The following is a 19,071-nucleotide window of genomic DNA, read 5'->3' as shown; positions in this document are numbered from 1 at the left end:
TGTTGTAATGATCAGTCATTTATTACACAATATTTGTAAGTGCACATGAAAATATCAGAGTTCCCGTTTAATAAAATGTTAAAGTAGGAATTTGTCCTCCAACATCACAATATTAAAACTCATACTGTTTGTACTGTTTGTGGTTGAAGTCTCATATTCCATATCTTCCATAACCTTGTAGATTATATAATCATTCGACTGTTGCAAGATCGATCAGCTCTGGAATCAGAATCCCATCTCCTCTGGTGCTGCAGGTCCGAGGAGGGTGTTTACTCATTTACTGAACAGCTGCGCATGATTAAATAGACCCCTACGTCACACAGTACCGCTGTTGGCCCCGCCCCCTTTATATTACCCCTCCATGTTAGCCCCGCCTCCTCCATTCTAGCCGTTGGGACGAACAACTAACGTCACGACACTCGGTACGTTCACAGTTAGAGCTGTTAAAGTAGTTTCTCTGGTTTTATCTTGTTGTCGTCACACAGGTGTTGTGTTCAGGTGTTAAGTTCTCTGTAACTTTGTCTTTATTTAGTTCTCTGCTGTAAAAAGAGGGACAGCCGCAGTCCGCCCTGCTTCCTGGTACACATCAGTTCTCCACCACAACAGTCTGACTGCAGGTAGGAGCTGCTGTTAAAGTCTCACTGGAGCGGTAAATGTTCACCTGTCAGACTTTAATCCTCTCTAACTGTTCAAACTGTGTGCAGACACTTACACTAAGAACATGTCGGTCACCGGACAGTTGTTGCGTAACGAGCAGGCAAAACTTTCGATTTTCCTGAATCTCTGACTGTTGTTGTGAGCTGCTGTCAGTCACCGCAGGACGGAGCCGGAGACACGAAAACACCTGAGTCCACCTGCGGACATGTTGCGGTGCTGTGCGATAGTGAGAGAAACTTTATTAATCCGCAGCTGCGTTTATAACAAGTAAACTGACACAGACAGACAGAGGGAGGGGCTGCGGGGCTGCTGACACCTCCGTCATGGCGGCCGGGTGACGTTGGTTCAGTTAAACACTGAGGAAATGTTTCAGGAAACAAACCGGTTCAGACCTGCACGAGGCCACATACAGGAGTGACGTAATAATAATAATAACGACAAAAATAATAATAATGATGATAACAATAAGGATAATAATGATTTTTTTTTATTGTTATTTGGTGATCACTGTTAACCTGAGGGCTATTCCAGAAAGGAGGTTCAACAAACTCTGAGTGAAAACCTGAACTCTGAGTTGACATACTCTGTGAAGTGAAACTCTGAGTTTTCAGTTCCAGAACAGCTGATCTGAGTTAGGTAAGTCGACTCTGAGTATTTTAACTCTGAGTTGAGCTCGTGCCTGATGACTAGTAAAAAGACATCATCATCAATGGAGCTCTGATACTGTGATTCACCATGGCAACAGGGGAGAAAACAGGAAGCAGAAATGTTCTTCTTCTATTTCTGCTTCAACATGATCGGACTGAGAAGGAAAGGACAGCCGCTGTCAGACAGCTCCGTCACAGTCAGGGTTACTTCAGGTAAACCTGCCAGTGAGCAGGTTCTGTTCACAGAGTCAGTTACCGCAGTAACAGACCCAGAGTTTAAGTTACCTCTCTTTCTGGAACTGAAAACTCAGAGTTTCTCTCATCTCAGGGTTTTCATAAAACCTGCTTTCTGGAATACCCCCCCCCCCTGGTTTTCCACTATGCAAAGATGTGTTTTTGTGTATTTATTTTTTAAACATTTAACAAACTCTTGTGTTTTTGTTTTGTTTTCAAGAGTCCAAGGTGCTCCATCCTAAGATCCTGCAAGCTGGAGCAAGATGATGGATGGTCCTTCGGGACATTTTTCTTTCTCACTGTGATCCTGATACAAAACTCTCATGGAGGTAACTCCCACTCAGTGATGTTCAGCTATAAAACAAACCGATCATTACAAACAGTAGTGAACAGTGGTGACAGTCCCGACTCTTCCTGGACATAATGTCACATCTTTAATGATCTTTCGCGTCTTTTAATGCGGCTTTCATTAATTATTTCTTACCTTCACTATTTAAATTGTCATTTCGATTACATGAGTTTTAACTGTGCTGCTGTCTTTCTTGTTTGTTCTCTTGTTTTCCTCTCAGTGGCGTCAGAGTTGATTTCTTCACACCAACCAATCGTAGCCCTGGCTGGTGATGATGTCATTCTACCATGTCAGCTTCAACCTTTAGTCAGTGTCAGTTCTGAGATGCTTCTGTGGACCAAACCTGGTTTGGACCCAAAGTACATCCATGTGCACGAAGCTGGACGACCAATGTTAATGAATCAGAACCGATCCTATTATAACCGCACAGCTCTGTTTGTGGATCAGCTGATGAACGGAAACGTCTCCCTGAAACTCTTCAGAGTGAAACTCTCTGATGCAGGACGATACACCTGCATCATTGATTCAAAGAAGATGGAAGCTTCCGTCCAACTCATTGTGGGTAAGTCAGACTCATGAAACACAAAGAAAACAGAAGATGAACTCCAGAATGTAAAGTCAGAGAGTTCCTGCTCGCTCCACCTCCTAACAACTCTGAAGAGAAGCACATGTGACTCGACATGTTTGTGGAGGTTTAGAAATGTTACTGTCAGCTTCTTCTCTGAACAGTTATTCTTAAATAGACTACGATTCAAATTAGTGACGTATGTTATTTCCCTCTCTCTGATCATCAGGTGCTGCCTCCTCACCTGTTGTTAACATAACAGGGTTTGACAGAAACAAAGGAGGAGTGGTTCTCCAGTGTAACTCTACCGGCTGGTAACCAGAACCTGAGGTGTTCTGGCTGGACGGTGAGGGAAACCTCCTCTCTGCTGGACCTACAGAGACAGTCAGAGGTCCTGATGACCTCTATACTGTCAGCAGCAGAGTGACTGTGGAGAAGAGACACAGCAACAGCTTCACCTGTAGAGTCCAACAGAACCACATCAGCCAGATCAGAGAGGCACTCATACATGTTCCAGGTAGAGAATCAGTTCTACATGAACTAATCGTACTGTCATTGTTCACAAAAGATGAGATCTAAAATGTCTGTTGTTCTGTTTTAAACTTTCAGATGATTTCTTCGTGGTCCCATTGCCAGTTGCCGTTACTGTTGGTGTTGGTGTTGTAGCTGCAGCAGTTATCGGACTATATTGGATATTCTGTAAGTCACATTTATTTTATTATTTTATGTCAAGTAACTACCAGAACTGTTTATTGCCTGTGCTGATTTATAGGGATTCATTATAATGCACCTATAGATTATATATGGCAATGCATTGCTCAGTGTTTAATATTAAAACAGTCTTGTTCACTAGATTTACAAAAAGGTCTGTGGGAGACCATGTTTACAATGTAGTCCTGATAATGTAGAGCTAATGTTGCTTTATTAGCAGGCTACATACAGATGAGAACGACACATGAACTGACACTTTCCTGTTTATATGACCACACAGGCATCAGGAGGCATCAGGAGGCACCAGCAGGATGATGAGAAAAAGGCAGCGGTGCTGTTGAAAAGAAATCAGAAGGTCAAGGAGCATGATGTCAGTGAGAGATCATGTGAAGACCATCCCATGTTGAACCTGAAGAAGAAGCAACTGGAGGATCAGGGAGGCCAATTGGAAAGGGTGGTCATCCTGTAGGGATGTTGGTGCAATGCATAATGTTAAAGTACTGCATCAAGTACGTAAAGGCACAAAACGTGCTAAAGTACTGCGTCAAGCACGTCGACGCACACCACGTGCTAAAGTACTGCGTCAAGCACGTCGTCGCACACCACGTGCTAAAGTACTGCGTCAAGCACGTCGACGCACACCAAGTGCTAAAGTACCGCGTCAAGCACGTCGACGCACACCACGTGCTAAAGTACTGCGTCAAGCACGTCGACACACACCAAGTGCTAAAGTACTGCGTCAAGCACGTCGACGCACACCAAGTGCTACAGTACTGCGTCAAGCACGTCAACACACACAAAAAGTGTTAAACTACGGCGTCAACGCACTAAACGTGCTAAAGTACTGCGTTAAGCGCGTCAAGGCACTAAACGTGCTAAAGTACTGCGTCAAGCGCGTCAAGGCACTAAACGTGCTAAAGTACTGCGTCAAGCACGTCGACGCACACCACGTGCTAAAGTACTGCGTCAAGCACGTCGACGCACACCACGTGCTAAAGTACTGCGTCAAGCACGTCAACACACACAAAAAGTGTTAAACTACGGCGTCAACGCACTAAACGTGCTAAAGTACTGCGTCAAGCGCGTCAAGGCACTAAACGTGCTAAAGTACTGCGTCAAGCGCGTCAAGGCACTAAACGTGCTAAAGTACTGCGTCAAGCGCGTCAAGGCACTAAACGTGCTAAAGTACTGCGTCAAGCACGTTGACGCACACCAAGTGCTAAAGTACTGCGTCAAGCACGTCGACGCACACCACGTGCTAAAGTACTGCGTCAAGCACGTCGACGCACACCACGTGCTAAAGTACTGCGTCAAGCGCGTCAAGCACGTCGACGCACACCAAGTGCTAAAGTACTGCGTCAAGCACGTCGACGCACACCAAGTGCTAAAGTACTGCGTCAAGCACGTCGACGCACACCACGTGCTAAAGTACTGCGTCAAGCACGTCGACGCACACCACGTGCTAAAGTACTGCGTCAAGCACGTCGACGCACACCACGTGCTAAAGTACTGCGTCAAGCGCGTCAAGCACGTCGACGCACACCAAGTGCTAAAGTACTGCGTCAAGCACGTCGACGCACACCACGTGCTAAAGTACTGCGTCAAGCACGTCGACGCACACCACGTGCTAAAGTACTGCGTCAAGCGCGTCAAGCACGTCGACGCACACCAAGTGCTAAAGTACTGCGTCAAGCACGTCGACGCACACCACGTGCTAAAGTACTGCGTCAAGCACGTCGACGCACACCACGTGCTAAAGTACTGCGTCAAGCACGTCGACGCACACCACGTGCTAAAGTACTGCGTCAAGCGCGTCAAGCACGTCGACGCACACCAAGTGCTAAAGTACTGCGTCAAGCACGTCGACGCACACCACGTGCTAAAGTACTGCGTCAAGCACGTCGACGCACACCACGTGCTAAAGTACTGCGTCAAGCACGTCGACGCACACCACGTGCTAAAGTACTGCGTCAAGCGCGTCAAGCACGTCGACGCACACCAAGTGCTAAAGTACTGCGTCAAGCACGTCGACGCACACCAAGTGCTAAAGTACTGCGTCAAGCACGTCAACACACACAAAAAGTGTTAAACTACGGCGTCAACGCACTAAACGTGCTAAAGTACTGCGTTAAGCGCGTCAAGGCACTAAACGTGCTAAAGTACTGCGTCAAGCACGTCGACGCACACCAAGTGCTAAAGTACTGCGTCAAGCACGTCGACGCACACCACGTGCTAAAGTACTGCGTCAAGCACGTCGACGCACACCACGTGCTAAAGTACTGCGTCAAGCACGTCAACACACACAAAAAGTGTTAAACTACGGCGTCAAGGCACTAAACGTGCTAAAGTACTGCGTTAAGCGCGTCAAGGCACTAAACGTGCTAAAGTACTGCGTCAAGCACGTCGACGCACACCACGTGCTAAAGTACTGCGTCAAGCGCGTCAAGGCACTAAACGTGCTAAAGTACTGCGTCAAGCGCGTCAAGGCACTAAACGTGCTAAAGTACTGCGTCAAGCACGTCGACGCACACCACGTGCTAAAGTACTGCGTCAAGCGCGTCAAGCACGTCGACGCACACCAAGTGCTAAAGTACTGCGTCAAGCGCGTCAAGGCTCTAAACGTGCTAAAGTACTGCGTCAAGCACGTCGACGCACACCACGTGCTAAAGTACTGCGTCAAGCACGTCAACACACACAAAAAGTGTTAAACTACGGCGTCAACGCACTAAACGTGCTAAAGTACTGCGTCAAGCACGTCGACGCACACCACGTGCTAAAGTACTGCGTCAAGCACGTCGACGCACACCACGTGCTAAAGTACTGCGTCAAGCACGTCAACACAAGTGTTAAACTACGGCGTCAACGCACTAAACGTGCTAAAGTACTGCGTTAAGCGCGTCAAGGCACTAAAAGTGCTAAAGTACTGCGTCAAGCACGTCGACGCACACCAAGTGCTAAAGTACTGCGTCAAGCGCGTCAACGCACACACAAAGTGTTAAACTACGGCGTCAACGCACTAAACGTGCTAAAGTACTGCGTCAAGCACGTCGACGCACACCACGTGCTAAAGTACTGCGTCAAGCACGTCAACACACACAAAAAGTGTTAAACTACGGCGTCAACGCACTAAACGTGCTAAAGTACTGCGTCAAGCACGTCGACGCACACCACGTGCTAAAGTACTGCGTCAAGCACGTCAACACACACAAAAAGTGTTAAACTACGGCGTCAACGCACTAAACGTGCTAAAGTACTGCGTCAAGCACGTCGACGCACACCACGTGCTAAAGTACTGCGTCAAGCACGTCGACGCACACCACGTGCTAAAGTACTGCGTCAAGCACGTCAACACAAGTGTTAAACTACGGCGTTAACGCACTAAACGTGCTAAAGTACTGCGTTAAGCGCGTCAAGGCACTAAAAGTGCTAAAGTACTGCGTCAAGCACGTCGACGCACACCAAGTGCTAAAGTACTGCGTCAAGCGCGTCAACGCACACACAAAGTGTTAAACTACGGCGTCAACGCACTAAACGTGCTAAAGTACTGCGTCAAGCACGTCAAGGCACTAAACGTGCTAAAGTACTGCGTCAAGCGCGTCAAGGCACTAAACGTGCTAAAGTACTGCGTCAAGCGCGTCAAGGCACTAAACGTGCTAAAGTACTGCGTCAAGCGCGTCAAGGCACTAAACGTGCTAAAGTACTGCGTCAAGGCACTAAACGTGCTAAAGTCCTGCGTCAAGCACGTCAACACACACAAAAAGTGTTAAACTACGGCGTCAACGCACTAAACGTGCTAAAGTACTGCGTTAAGCGCGTCAAGGCACTAAACGTGCTAAAGTACTGCGTCAAGCACGTCAAGGCACACCAAGTGCTAAAGTACTGCGTCAAGCGCGTCAACGCACACACAAAGTGTTAAACTACGGCGTCAACGCACACCAAGTGTTAAAGTACTGTAAAGCATCATGTACGTTTATAAAAACTTTCTTTTCAAGCACCTTAAAGATAATGATGTTAAAATGTATTGCAGTGTCAGACTTTCTCTCCATTAAGTTTGTCATGTGTAGGTTTACAAAAATGTGTTGTTTCCTTGATGTTACAATAAAAGTCACTTTACAAGCTTGATAGAGAACATTACTGACTGAGAAACATAACACAGAAGATCAATCAACTCACTGATTTGTTACTAAGGAAAAGTTTCAGTCCGTCATTCTTATAATAAAGTTTAGCTAATAGCTTACCTGCTCTTACTGTACTTCGTCACTATAGCTTGGGTTAAAAGTAAAAACTTTTTAAAATTTACATTTATACATTCCCCTCGCTCAATTTCACCTGTTCCTCTTTTCATTCATGAACAGTCACATTCTGGCAGCCATGTCGCTTTGAAACATATTTAATTCAATGTTCAGTAACAAATCCACAACAGGAGACAGTTTGTAGGCACAGCAGTTCAGGTTTCTGACTCAAACATAAAGGTCTCTCTCTGTTGGGAACCTGTCACACACCTGTCAGTGGTTAAAACTACTTTTTAATGGACGTACGTTGATGTTCTGAAGTTTCCCCCGAGGATCATGGCCGCTGGCTGAAGCAATCTGTTGGACCAATTCCAAATCTGTTCTAACTATTAGTCAATTATTACACAACAATATTTGTAAGTGCACATGAAAATATCAGAGTTCCCGTTTAATAAAATGTTTAAGTAGGAATTTGTCCTCCAACATCACAATATTAAAACTTATACTGTTTTTGGTTGAAGTCTCATATTCCATATCTTTTAATGAATTAATAATCAATATTGGCAGCTCAATTTGAATATAAGTCCAGTATTTATTTAAAAAAACAACAACACACATTTAACAAAACCTTAAAGATAATATAATCATTCGATTGGTGCAAGATCGATCAGTTCAGGAATCAGAATCGATCACATCTCCAGATATCAGTCTGTCTTCTTCTTCTTCTTCTTCTCTGGACATTTCCTGCGAGTCCAAACTGTCCAGAACCTCCCTGAGGGGTCCGGCGGTCTTTGTCCGGATCACCTGATGGTGCGGTACATCATGAAGTCGACCGTGGTGCATCGTGGGAACTTCCCAATGGAGCTTTCCTCCACCGGCGTGTAGACTTTGATCTGCCGCATGTGAGTGTCTCGGCCGTTCTGGTGGTTGGCCAGCACGGCGATCTGGATCATGAAGGTGCTGATCGGCTCATTCGTCCGCTAGAGAAAAGAAACGGTGACACTCTGATTAATAACACAAAGATTTAACACATGGAGAGCAGAGATGAGGAACATTTTATTCTAGTGCAGATACATTTTAGGGTCAGTACAGAGAAGAAAACACTTTTATTTCGTAAAGTGAAATGAAGTTTCTGACCTGGTTCAACAGAGAGATGTGAATCCAGCCGCTGGGCTCCACCATCTCTAACTGCTGCAGAGAGGAAGAGGAGCAGAAGGATCATTTCAGTGCTGATTCAGTAAACCTCTGAGCTTTAAGGTGACAGTGACATGATATTGAGTTGTTACCCTGATCTCCTGCAGGTTGTGGAAGTTGTTGCCCACTCTGACTGAGATCTTACTGGGCGTGTAGCTCTCGTCTGACTTGTAATCAGCATATATACACAACATCTTCACAGTGGTTCTCCTCCTGTAGGAAGCAAACAACAAACAGACTCACAGTTACTCACCAGGGTCAGAAACAGCAAACAGAAACCTACATAAAAAGGCATCAATCTAAATAAGACGAAGGACATGAAGCACCGATAATACAAAGTTTCCTATGATAATACATCACATTTCCACAAAACTCCAGAAGTCCCAGGACTGAAGGAATGTAACTCTTTGGTACCTGAACTGTATGTTGACTAAGTGAGGCTGAGATCCATCTGACTGCCAGTAAGTCTCCAGGTTATCATCCCTCAGCTGATCCACTCCGAAACCTGCACAGGTGTGGAGGAGCAAAGTTAAAATGACAAGCCTCATCACAGTATGAACACAGCAGACTGTACATCGGGTTTGTAACTGACCCGGTTTACAGGAGGACAGGGACCACACCGCCTGGGAGCCGATCTCCCGGACCGTCCCAGTCCGCTCCAGCTGCTTCGGGTCGGCACCGGGGGGCGTCTTGCTCGGGGTGGCCATCCTTTAACTACAGAGAGAGACAAACAACACTAGTTCAGCAGTGCGACACCAAACTCCCTTCACAATTCTAACATTTTGACATTTACTTTTATATAAAACGCTGTAAATTAATGAGAGACTTTCATTTGGAAGCTTGTCAGAATTATTAGGTCTTCGGGAGAACTTCGGCATATAAGTGACACAGTTATTAGCATTTTATTTTAACTAGCTAACAGTACCAAACTTGTGGTTAATACACAGACTGTATGTCGTGCCTTTACTTTGAAGTGTAATAAGGGATTATAATTGACCATTTATATCAATTTAAAAGTGGACCATCAAGTTTAGCATGTTATTTTTTCCGGAAACATAAAAGCTAACATTAAACAGACGTTTTAATATAGTTTGTGTGTCGCTACATTTAGCTGCTGGAAGCTAATATTTCCTCCACTGTATCTCAAAGACACTCAAACTTGTTTTTTATTATGAAATATAATTAAAACTCACATTAACGGTACGCAGAAGTCACCAGTGTGCCGTCTCGGTGCATCAGATGATGCTGTTTGACTCAAATAACGTGTAAATCCGCTTTATTTTGCTGTAGCCACTTCGAATCTCCCACTTTAGCGAGCCATGTCGCCCTTTACTGACGTCACCAACTCCGTCGCACGCTGTGTACGTCTCTCCCGCCATCTTTCCAGCCGGCTTCCAGGAGAAGAACACGTTGCTGGAAAAAAGAAGTTTCACCCCCAATTATTTGTTTCTAAACGTCCTTGTTCGTCTATTTTCATCCAAGCCGGGTAACGGGAGCCGAAGAGGGGTGAGTTTTTAACTTATCGCTCCGGATTTGGTCCCTTTTTAAGGCTGTATTGCCACTAAAACGAGCGCTGTTCCTCAGTAGAGCAGCTGTCAAAGTGTCGGGCCTCCGCTGCTAATGTCGTATACCGTTAACGTGAAGCTAACTGCTAGCTAACTTAGCAACATCTCATGTTTGTACTTAACGGCATAATCTGAGCCTCCAGTGTCGCTTTTCTGACCGCTGACTGACCCATCCGAGGAACCAGGGGGAGCGGATTGATAGTTTGCCAGAATCAGCAGCTGTGTTAAAACCACACAGTCAGAATGGCCCTAAAAGACTACGTATTCTCTAGTACGCCAAACTGTGTTTAATAATTTGCCAATTAAAGGTGTTCTTGCCTCATAACAAAAATAGACACGTGTAATGTCACGAATTAAGGTGGTTCGTCAATCGATACGATTGGCTGATTAATTCGGCGTATGACTGACAAACAGATCAGCAGGTTATTTGAGGACAAATCCAACTTTGGTGCTGCTCGCCACCGCCCGTCACGTTGCGGTTCGGCGGAAGGATGTGGTGGAGAAAACGGCACACACACTGAATATACAGACTTCATTTTTAATCACATGTTTTCATTTCTGCTCGTTGTGAGTCACGGTGACATGGCTGATACCGCCGGGCAGTTAAAGGCCGGAGCAGCAGGCTCCTAACGTTCAGCGTTAAAATGCCAGACTTTCAAATGGAGTCTGGTGTGACTCAGTGCCCTTTGCTACGCGCTAACTGGTCCGGTTTGCAGCAGTTTAATTTTACGCCAGTCCACCTGAGAGGCCTTGAGTGTGAATCCGTGGAACCAGAGGAGAGTTAAAGGTGGAGGACGTGAAGTTTGGCTGTGTTCAGGAGCAGGTGGAGGCTGGTTCAGGGCTGTGGGTGGAGAACATGGCAGCCCCTTTGTTAAAAGCAAAGGCTGAGCGTTTTTTTGTTCAGAATTGAATGTGTTGCTTCAGCAGAGTGGACAGTGTGGCTGTGGACGCAGGTACAGCATGTCGATGCTGCTCTGGAGCCCGAACATCATCTGATCTGATCTCACAGAGACGTGACTTTAATGCTTATTTCCCCCGAGAGTGACGACACCACTAACTCCTGTTCCTCCCTCCTCTCTCTGCCCTGCAGCTCCTCAGGTGCTAGCGTCCGTCATTCCAGTCCTCCACTATGGCGGATAAAAACACCAGGATCGCCATCGTCAACCACGACAAATGCAAACCGAAGAAATGCCGTCAGGAGTGCAAGAAGAGCTGCCCGGTGGTCCGGATGGGTGAGTGGTCCCGTCACAGCTCAGAGGTGGATTCAGAGTCAGCACCAGAAGCTAACATGTACTGAACCGTGTGTGTGTGTGTGTGTGTGTGTGTGTGTGTGTGTGTGCGCAGGTAAGCTGTGTATCGAGGTGACTCCACAGAGTAAGATCGTGTGGATCTCAGAGTCTCTGTGTATAGGCTGCGGCATCTGCATCAAGGTGAGAACACCTGAGCACGTTCACCTGTGACAGAAGTCTCGTCACGATCTGATCTGCCCGCTGATTTGTCACTTTCTGTCTTCTGTAGAAATGTCCGTTCGGAGCGTTGTCGATCGTCAACCTGCCCAGCAACCTGGAGAAGGAAACCACACACAGATACTGCGCCAACTCCTTCAAACTGCACCGGTACGCCGCTCCACCTCCTCCACACTGAGCTCACCTGGCACACATGTGCAGAGATTATCTTTAAAGCTGGGCGAGGACTTTCTGTTTATTCAGAGTACCGGTTGGTTCCTTACAGCAGGTTCTGTTTCTTACAGATTTAGTAGAAAGAGTTTAGAAGCGTCTCAAGTGGAAACATGAACGTGACGACAGACTTCGACACAACACCAGTGTTTCTGTTCACACTTCAGTTTCTTTGCCTCCTCTATCAGCAGAGTTCTTCTTCTTCTTCTGCAGTTATTCCAATTGTTCCACTGCTTCCTGTCTGTGATGACCAGCGTAAATGTTTTCACTTCCTGTTTGGATTTGCTTCCTTTGTTTCCAGCGTAAAGTTAAAGATCTGCTCACTTAGTAAACCTCGTTTGTTTGAAGCTTGTTCACGTGTTGATGTGATTATAGGTTTTGTGACTTCCTCAGTGAAAGGTGTGTAATACAGGTGTGTGTGTTGTAATGTGTGTGTGTGTGTGTGTGTGTGCGCAGGCTGCCCATCCCCCGGCCCGGTGAGGTGCTCGGGCTGGTGGGGACCAACGGTATCGGCAAGTCCACGGCTCTGAAGATCTTGGCTGGAAAACAGAAACCCAACCTGGGAAAGTACGACGTGAGTGTCTCCTGCAGAACACACACACACACGAGCCCGGCGGCCATGTTTCTGTTAGACCGACGTGATTGGTGCTCAGAGCTGCTGCTTCTGCTGCTGCTGCATCGATGAGATAACAATGAGGGTGTAGCTGCTCACAGCTGCACCACCAGCAACTGAAAGTGGACCTGATGCTGCAGACAGACGCCATGTTTGTGAAGCACATCGTATGAAGAGCCTCGTCATAAAATGTCAACTGTTTGTAGCTCTGCAGGTCTCAGTTTTCCATTTTTGAATGACAGTAACAGACTACTGGACCCTGGTACTGGTACTGGTGTCGTCGTGGTGTGTTCAAGTGCCTCAATCACTGCCAGTTCTTTGACATCTGTGCCTGTAAACTGCTGAAAGAGTTTAATAACCAAAGTAACGTCTGTCACTAATCTACTGTCGTTAGATCCAGAGTATCGTCACATGTCAACAGTCAGACGGTCTCGACTCTCACATGACATCACACAGACTTTAACGGGCTTCGCAGAAACAATCATGTTGTCTTTGTTTCCCAGAATCCTCCAGACTGGCAGGAGATCCTGACCTACTTCAGAGGCTCCGAGCTGCAGAACTACTTCACCAAAATCCTGGAGGACGACCTGCGGGCCATCGTCAAGCCGCAGTACGTCGACCAGATCCCAAAGACGGTCAAGGTAAGGTGGAGGTGTTGAAGGTGGAGAGGTGACATGATGACGTGGTGACGTGGTGACATAGTGAGGTGGTGCCTGAAGGTGTAACTCTGTGATCCGCCTGCAGGGGTCAGTAGGAGCCATCCTGGGCAGGAAGGACGACACCGACACACAGACCATCGTCTGTAAACAGCTCGGTAAACACACACGCAGCCTGAAAACTAAAACGTTCACTTCCTGTCTGAACTCTCCACGTCTGACTGTGATTGGTTGTTTTTTTTGTCTGTGCTGTTGCCGGGCAGATCTGAGTCACCTGCGGGAGAGGAACGTGGAGGATCTGTCCGGAGGAGAGCTGCAGAGGTTCGCCTGCGCCGTCGTCTGCATCCAGAGAGCCGACATGTGAGGAGACAACCCGCCGATCGATCGATCAATCACACAGCATTATCAATAATATATTTGTTATCGGAACTTTGAACTCAAACTTTTCTGTTTCTGTAGTTTTATGTTCGACGAGCCGTCCAGTTACCTGGATGTGAAACAGAGGCTGAAGGCCGCCATCACCATCCGCTCGCTCATCACCCCCGACAGGTAACGCTCATCACTTAAAGGGACAGTCCGTCATTTAATCCTCCAGAACCTGCTTCATTCAGTTTGACTGTGTTCGGACTCTTTTATTATTGGATCGGTCCTCAGCTGTGTTCTGGACTGATGGTCGTCGTGTGTTTCAGGTACATCATCGTGGTGGAACACGACCTGAGTGTTCTGGACTACCTGTCGGATTTCATCTGCTGTCTGTACGGCGTCCCCAGCGCCTACGGAGTCGTCACCATGCCCTTCAGCGTCCGAGAGGGTAAAACCACAACACAACACAACACAACACGAGAGACGTGACGGCAGGATGAAATATTAATGTTTTGTCTTTAAGGTCTCAGAAGTCTGAGTCTGTTTGACCCGTTTCATGTCTCTAATTATTAAAACGTAGTTCAGAACCTGACAAACAGTCGTCAGCTGACGACTGTTTGTCAGGTTCTGAACTATGTTTTAATGGACCATGTGGGCTCATTGTGGTCCATTTCACTATCAACATCAGTTCACGTTCGTCTCTTCAGGCATCAACATCTTCCTGGACGGTTACGTCCCCACGGAGAATCTCAGGTTTCGTGAGACCTCGTTGGTCTTCAAGGTGGCTGAGACGGCCAATGAGGAGGAGGTGAAGAGACTCAGGCACTACCAGGTCAGTCGTTGGAGTCGTACTCTCTTCATCATCAACGTCATCATCATCATCATCGTCGTCGTCTTTTACTGATTGTAAGTGAAAATAAACTCCCTCATGTTGTTGGTTTGTTCGTTCAGTATCCAGAAATGAAGAAGACGATGGGCGAGTTCACGCTGGAGATCAGAGCAGGAGAGTTCACGGATTCTGAGATCATGGTGATGCTCGGAGAGAACGGTACGTTTCCACCCAGCTGAAACTGACACGTTTTTATGGTGGAATAATGAAAACGCTTCTGTTTATCTATTTGTGTTTAATGTGTGTACTTCTGTTTGTGTGTCTGCAGGCACAGGGAAGACGACTTTCATCAGGATGTTGGCCGGAGGACTCAAATCTGACGGTGGAGGTGAGTCACACACATGTTCACCACAACACCACCAGACTCCCTTGACAAATGTACAGATTTTAAGAGTTGTTGAGTTATAACAAACTTTATAAATATCATGAAACTCTGTCTGACAGATTCTAACTCATTGTGTCCTTCTTGTAAATTCAGCATTAAAAGAGATACATGAAGCAAACTATTAACCACAATTTTACCAGACTCCCTTTACAAATCAGCTAATTTTAGGAGTTGTTGAGTAGCGTTTAAACTTTCTGAACATTATGAAACTCTTTCTGTGAGAAATTCTAAATCATTGGAGCCTTCTTGTAAATTCAGCATTAAATCAAAACATGAAGTGAACCAGTACCACAGCAGCACCAGACTCCATTAACAAAAGTAGTGATTTTAAGAGTTGTTGAGTTAAGACAAACTTTATAACGTTGTGAAACTGTGTCTCTGACAGATTCTAACTCATTGTGTCCTTCTTGTAAATTCAGCATTAAATGAGATAAATAAATCCAAATGTCATCCACAATTTCACCAGACTCCCTTTACAAATCAGCTAATTTTAGGAGTTGTTGAGTAGTGTAAAACTTCTTAAACATTATGAAACTCTTTCTCTGACAGATTCTAAATCATTGTCTCCTTCTTGTAAATTCAGCATTAAATCAAAACATGAAGTGAACAAGTAACCAGACTCCCTTAACAAATGGTCAGATTTTAAGAGTTGTTGAGTTAAAACAAACTTTATAACCATTCTGTAAGACTGTCTCTGACAGATTCTAACTCATTCTGTCCTTCTTGTAAATTCAGCATAAAGTATAATATATAAAGCCAACTTTTAACCACAATTTTACCAGACTCCCTTCACAAATCAGCAAATTTAAGGAGTTGTTGTGTAGCGTAAAGCTTTTTAAACATTATAAAACACCATCTTTGACAGATTCTGAATCATTGTGTCCTTGTTGTAAATTCAGCATTAAATCTTTCAGCTGAAGTTGTTTGTCTCCTTGTAAAAAGTGTCAGTTTGTGGCAGCATGTCTGTACCAGCCTGTCTGCTTCTGTGTCTAAAGTGCTAAAGTCTTACCTGCCAACATTGATCAGCTGTTTGAATACACTGTTTACACTGATTTCACCATTTACACTCCATTTATGAAAGAAGAAACATGTTATTGATCTAAACATGTCACATGTTACAAAGACACTAAACAGTAACAACATAGGCGGCTACTTTGTCCCCGTGGAGAAAGTCCCCAGACTCCCTTAAAAAATGTGTCAGTTTAGTGAGTTGTTGAGTCGGAGACACTTTATAAACTCTGTGAAACTCTGTCTCTGACTCATTCTGCATTATTTGGACCTTCTTGTTCATTCAGCAAATGTTCTACATGAGAAGTGAGATTTGATCACTCGAGATGCAGGATTCTAAGTGTGATCTGAACACACACACACACACACACTCTGACCTGCTCTCTCTCTCTCTCAGGTGAGGTTCCCATCCTGAACGTCAGCTACAAGCCTCAGACCATCAGCCCCAAGTTCAAGGTTCGTCCAGTCACAGTCTGAAGTTGTGAGGTTGTTGTTTTGTAAGAGTTTGAAGATGTGACATGTGTGTGTTTGTGTTTGTGTGTGTGCGCGCAGGGCAGCGTCAGAGCTCTGCTGCACGAGAAGATCCGAGACGCCTACACTCACCCACAGTTCATCACCGACGTCATGAAGCCCATGCAGATAGAGAGCATCATCGACCAGGACGTAAGAAAACACAAAGAAATCTGCTGATGCTTCTTTCTTCTGAGGAGACGCCTGACTCCTCCTCTCCTCTCCTCCCCCTCAGGTGCAGAACCTGTCCGGTGGTGAGCTGCAGAGAGTCGCTCTCACTCTGTGTTTGGGGAAACCAGCAGACGTTTATCTGATCGACGAGCCGTCGGCCTACCTGGACTCAGAGCAGAGATTGATGGCCGCCAGGGTCATCAAGAGGTAACACACACCTTCTACTACCTGCTCCGACTCCTCTTCCTCTCTTCTTCCTCCTGCTGTCTGTCTGACTCTGCTGTGTTTTCACCTGCAGGTACATCCTCCACGCAAAGAAGACGGCGTTCGTGGTAGAGCACGACTTCATCATGGCGACCTACCTGGCCGACAGAGTCATCGTGTTCGACGGCATTCCCTCCAGGCACACTTACGCCAACACGTAAGAACCAGAGTCACGTTTTAAACACACAGAGACGTTTGTAAGACGGAGCGTGAGTCGCTGTGACGTGACCGGTTGTCTCCTCAGTCCTCAGAGTCTGCTGGCCGGGATGAACCGCTTCCTGTCGCTGCTGGAGATCACGTTCAGACGAGACCCGAACAACTTCAGGCCGCGCATCAACAAGCTCAACTCCATCAAGGTATGGACACACACATCAGTGTCACGACATGTGTACGGAAGCCCTGAAGGACACGTGGAGAACTTTTGCTTTCTGTGATCCATTTTCTAAGTTTTGCTATAATAAGTCAGTTTGTTTTCTTCTCTTGAATAACTTCTTTTCACACACGAAGAAAAATAAAAGTTTGTACATTCTCACGGGAAATAAAGAAGAAGGAAGGAAAACAATTTAGATCAACTTAGAAAATAGATCATCAGAAACACAATGTCTTCACTTCATCCTCGGGGCTTCTAAACACGAGGCTGTGAGAGGTTTATAGTTCAGAGTAGAACTCGGTGGCTTTCTGGAACAATAACAAACAATAAATACACGAAACCTGCAAACACATTGATATGAACCTTCACTGACCTCTGCTGGTGGCCTGTAGGAACAACAATGACTCAAACGTGTTCTGTTTTTATCAACACTGAACGTTTTCCTTGATTGTCGCTGTTAACACTTGCTGATAAAGTTTTATTGAAACAGACACTGACCTGTCGTCTCTGTCTCTCAGGACACGGAACAGAAGAAGAGCGGAAACTATTTCTTCCTGGACGACTAAGACCACTTCCTCTCTGACCATCTCTGACTTCCTGTGACGCTCCGGAGGCGGCGGGCGGCGTTCACAGTCGGAGAGCAGCCTCAACATTTACCACAAATACAACCGGGCTGCGTTCAACAAACAGCAGATATGTTTAAACCATAAGAAAGAAAAACCCCATCAGCCTTTGTGTACCGGGCTGCGTTCAGCAGCCAGCAATGTTGTGAACCGTTGAAAAAAAAAGTGCATTGCATTCTGTGTCAGTCAGCCTAAACATACTGGGCTGCGTTCACAAGCCAGCGACATTGTGGAACATTCAGCAGCGTATTTTAACACTCATGCATTTACAACAAATGATAATAAACTGATGCTATCTGATCCAACAGCTGATCCGCTCTTCATTTATCAGAACCGCTTTTCTATAAGTTAAACGTCTGTATGTTCATGAAATACTTTCATCTCCTCAGGTGGACAAAGTGCTCTCATCTCTAACTTTAATGAAAGTATTCAAATCAAAGAATAGGAAATACAGAATACAAAGACAACTCCCAAAAGGTCAAAATAAAAAAAAATAAAAATTCAGAAACCCCCCAAATTTTAGCCCTTTAAAAAAAAAATGTTTCTGAATTCCCAAAAAGACAATTTAAAAGAAAAATCAGAATTCCCAGAACAGTCAGGATTTTCAAATAAGTCGGAATTCCAAGAGGAGTCAGAATACAAAGAAAAAGCCAGAATTTTGAGAAAGTCACAATTCTAAAATGCATCTAAATTCACAATTATGGGAGAGAAAACAAATCTGAATTCCCAGAATTTCCCTCCAAACTGTGAATTCCCTGATGAGTCATAAATCAGAATTCCAAAATACGTAAGTATTCCCAGAAGACTAAGAAAAAAAAAATCAGATTTCTCAGGAGTCACAGTTTTGAGTAAATTCAGAATTCCCAAATAGGTCAGAATTCCTAGAAGAGTCAGACTTCCCAATAAATCTGATTTTTTTTCTTAAAAGTGAGAATTCCCAAGTCAGAATTCCCATAAAAGTAGGATTTTTTTTCAAAGAGAGAATTTTTAGAACAGTGAGAATTCCCTGTAAGTCAAAAAAAAAAAGTCAAAGTTCCAACAGTCGGAATTTTCAAATAAATTGGATTTCCCAGAGAAGTCAGAATTAACCAGAGGACTCAGGTGAGAATTCCCAGAAAAAGTCAGAATATATAAGAAGTCTAACTGAAGAAGAATTTTAACTGAAAAAATAATAATTCCAGAAGTGTTAGAATTCCCAAATAAGTCATAGTTCTCCCGAAAAGGTCTGAATTCCAAGAAAAAGTCAGAGTACTAAAAAATAGTCGGAACTTCAATAAAGAGCAGAATTTTGAGTCAAAGTCTTCATTCTCAAATAAGTCCGAAATCCCCCAAAAATTCAGAATCGAGAAAAAGTCAGAAATCGTACAAAAGGCAGAATTTTGAGGGAAA

General features: G+C 45.1%; 3 protein-coding genes and 1 long non-coding RNA gene across 5 annotated transcripts; 3 read left to right on the top strand and 1 right to left on the bottom strand.

Annotated features, from left to right (window-relative positions):
* Positions 1-432: 432 nt before the first annotated feature.
* Positions 433-3,455, top strand: LOC115590274 (uncharacterized). The gene is made up of 6 exons (XR_003985725.1): positions 433-617; positions 1,759-1,867; positions 2,108-2,449; positions 2,682-2,969; positions 3,062-3,151; positions 3,444-3,455. It is a non-coding gene; the product is annotated as an uncharacterized LOC115590274 (long non-coding RNA).
* Positions 3,456-3,652: 197 nt separating this feature from the next.
* LOC115589339 (uncharacterized) lies at positions 3,653-7,283 on the top strand. Its single transcript, XM_030430183.1, has 6 exons — positions 3,653-3,816; positions 4,044-4,082; positions 4,232-5,212; positions 5,323-5,400; positions 5,550-5,705; positions 6,783-7,283. Exons 1-6 carry the CDS (start codon positions 3,653-3,655, stop codon positions 6,928-6,930), a joined length of 1,566 nt encoding a protein of 521 aa, XP_030286043.1. The 3' UTR covers positions 6,931-7,283.
* Positions 7,284-7,537: 254 nt separating this feature from the next.
* anapc10 (anaphase promoting complex subunit 10) lies at positions 7,538-9,935 on the bottom strand. The gene is made up of 6 exons (XM_030431576.1): positions 9,783-9,935; positions 9,182-9,303; positions 9,004-9,094; positions 8,682-8,802; positions 8,533-8,586; positions 7,538-8,375 (listed from the first exon to the last, which is right to left on the bottom strand). The coding sequence occupies exons 2-6, from the start codon at positions 9,294-9,296 to the stop codon at positions 8,196-8,198; spliced, it is 561 nt and encodes a 186-aa protein (XP_030287436.1). The 5' UTR covers positions 9,297-9,303; positions 9,783-9,935; the 3' UTR covers positions 7,538-8,195.
* A 7-nt stretch (positions 9,936-9,942) lies between these two features.
* On the top strand, positions 9,943-17,989 carry abce1 (ATP-binding cassette, sub-family E (OABP), member 1). 2 transcript variants are annotated; one of them, XM_030431545.1, is made up of 19 exons: positions 9,943-10,095; positions 11,245-11,386; positions 11,499-11,584; positions 11,673-11,770; positions 12,287-12,404; positions 12,947-13,084; positions 13,188-13,257; positions 13,363-13,459; positions 13,559-13,648; positions 13,789-13,910; positions 14,170-14,294; positions 14,414-14,510; positions 14,620-14,679; positions 16,142-16,200; positions 16,297-16,407; positions 16,490-16,632; positions 16,724-16,846; positions 16,934-17,045; positions 17,578-17,987. In XM_030431545.1, exons 2-19 carry the CDS (start codon positions 11,284-11,286, stop codon positions 17,623-17,625), a joined length of 1,800 nt encoding a protein of 599 aa, XP_030287405.1. In that variant the 5' UTR covers positions 9,943-10,095; positions 11,245-11,283; the 3' UTR covers positions 17,626-17,987. The 2 variants fall into 2 exon arrangements, with proteins under 2 accessions (XP_030287405.1, XP_030287406.1); XM_030431546.1 differs by lacking the exon at positions 9,943-10,095 and adding an exon at positions 10,768-11,107 and having other exon boundaries at positions 17,578-17,989.
* Positions 17,990-19,071: the final 1,082 nt, after the last annotated feature.

This window comes from Sparus aurata, chromosome 10, assembly GCF_900880675.1.
Source record: "Sparus aurata chromosome 10, fSpaAur1.1, whole genome shotgun sequence".
Lineage (NCBI taxonomy): Eukaryota > Metazoa > Chordata > Actinopteri > Spariformes > Sparidae > Sparus > Sparus aurata.
Note: the sequence above shows the minus strand (reverse complement) of the source record. Positions and strands in the feature narration are given on the sequence as shown.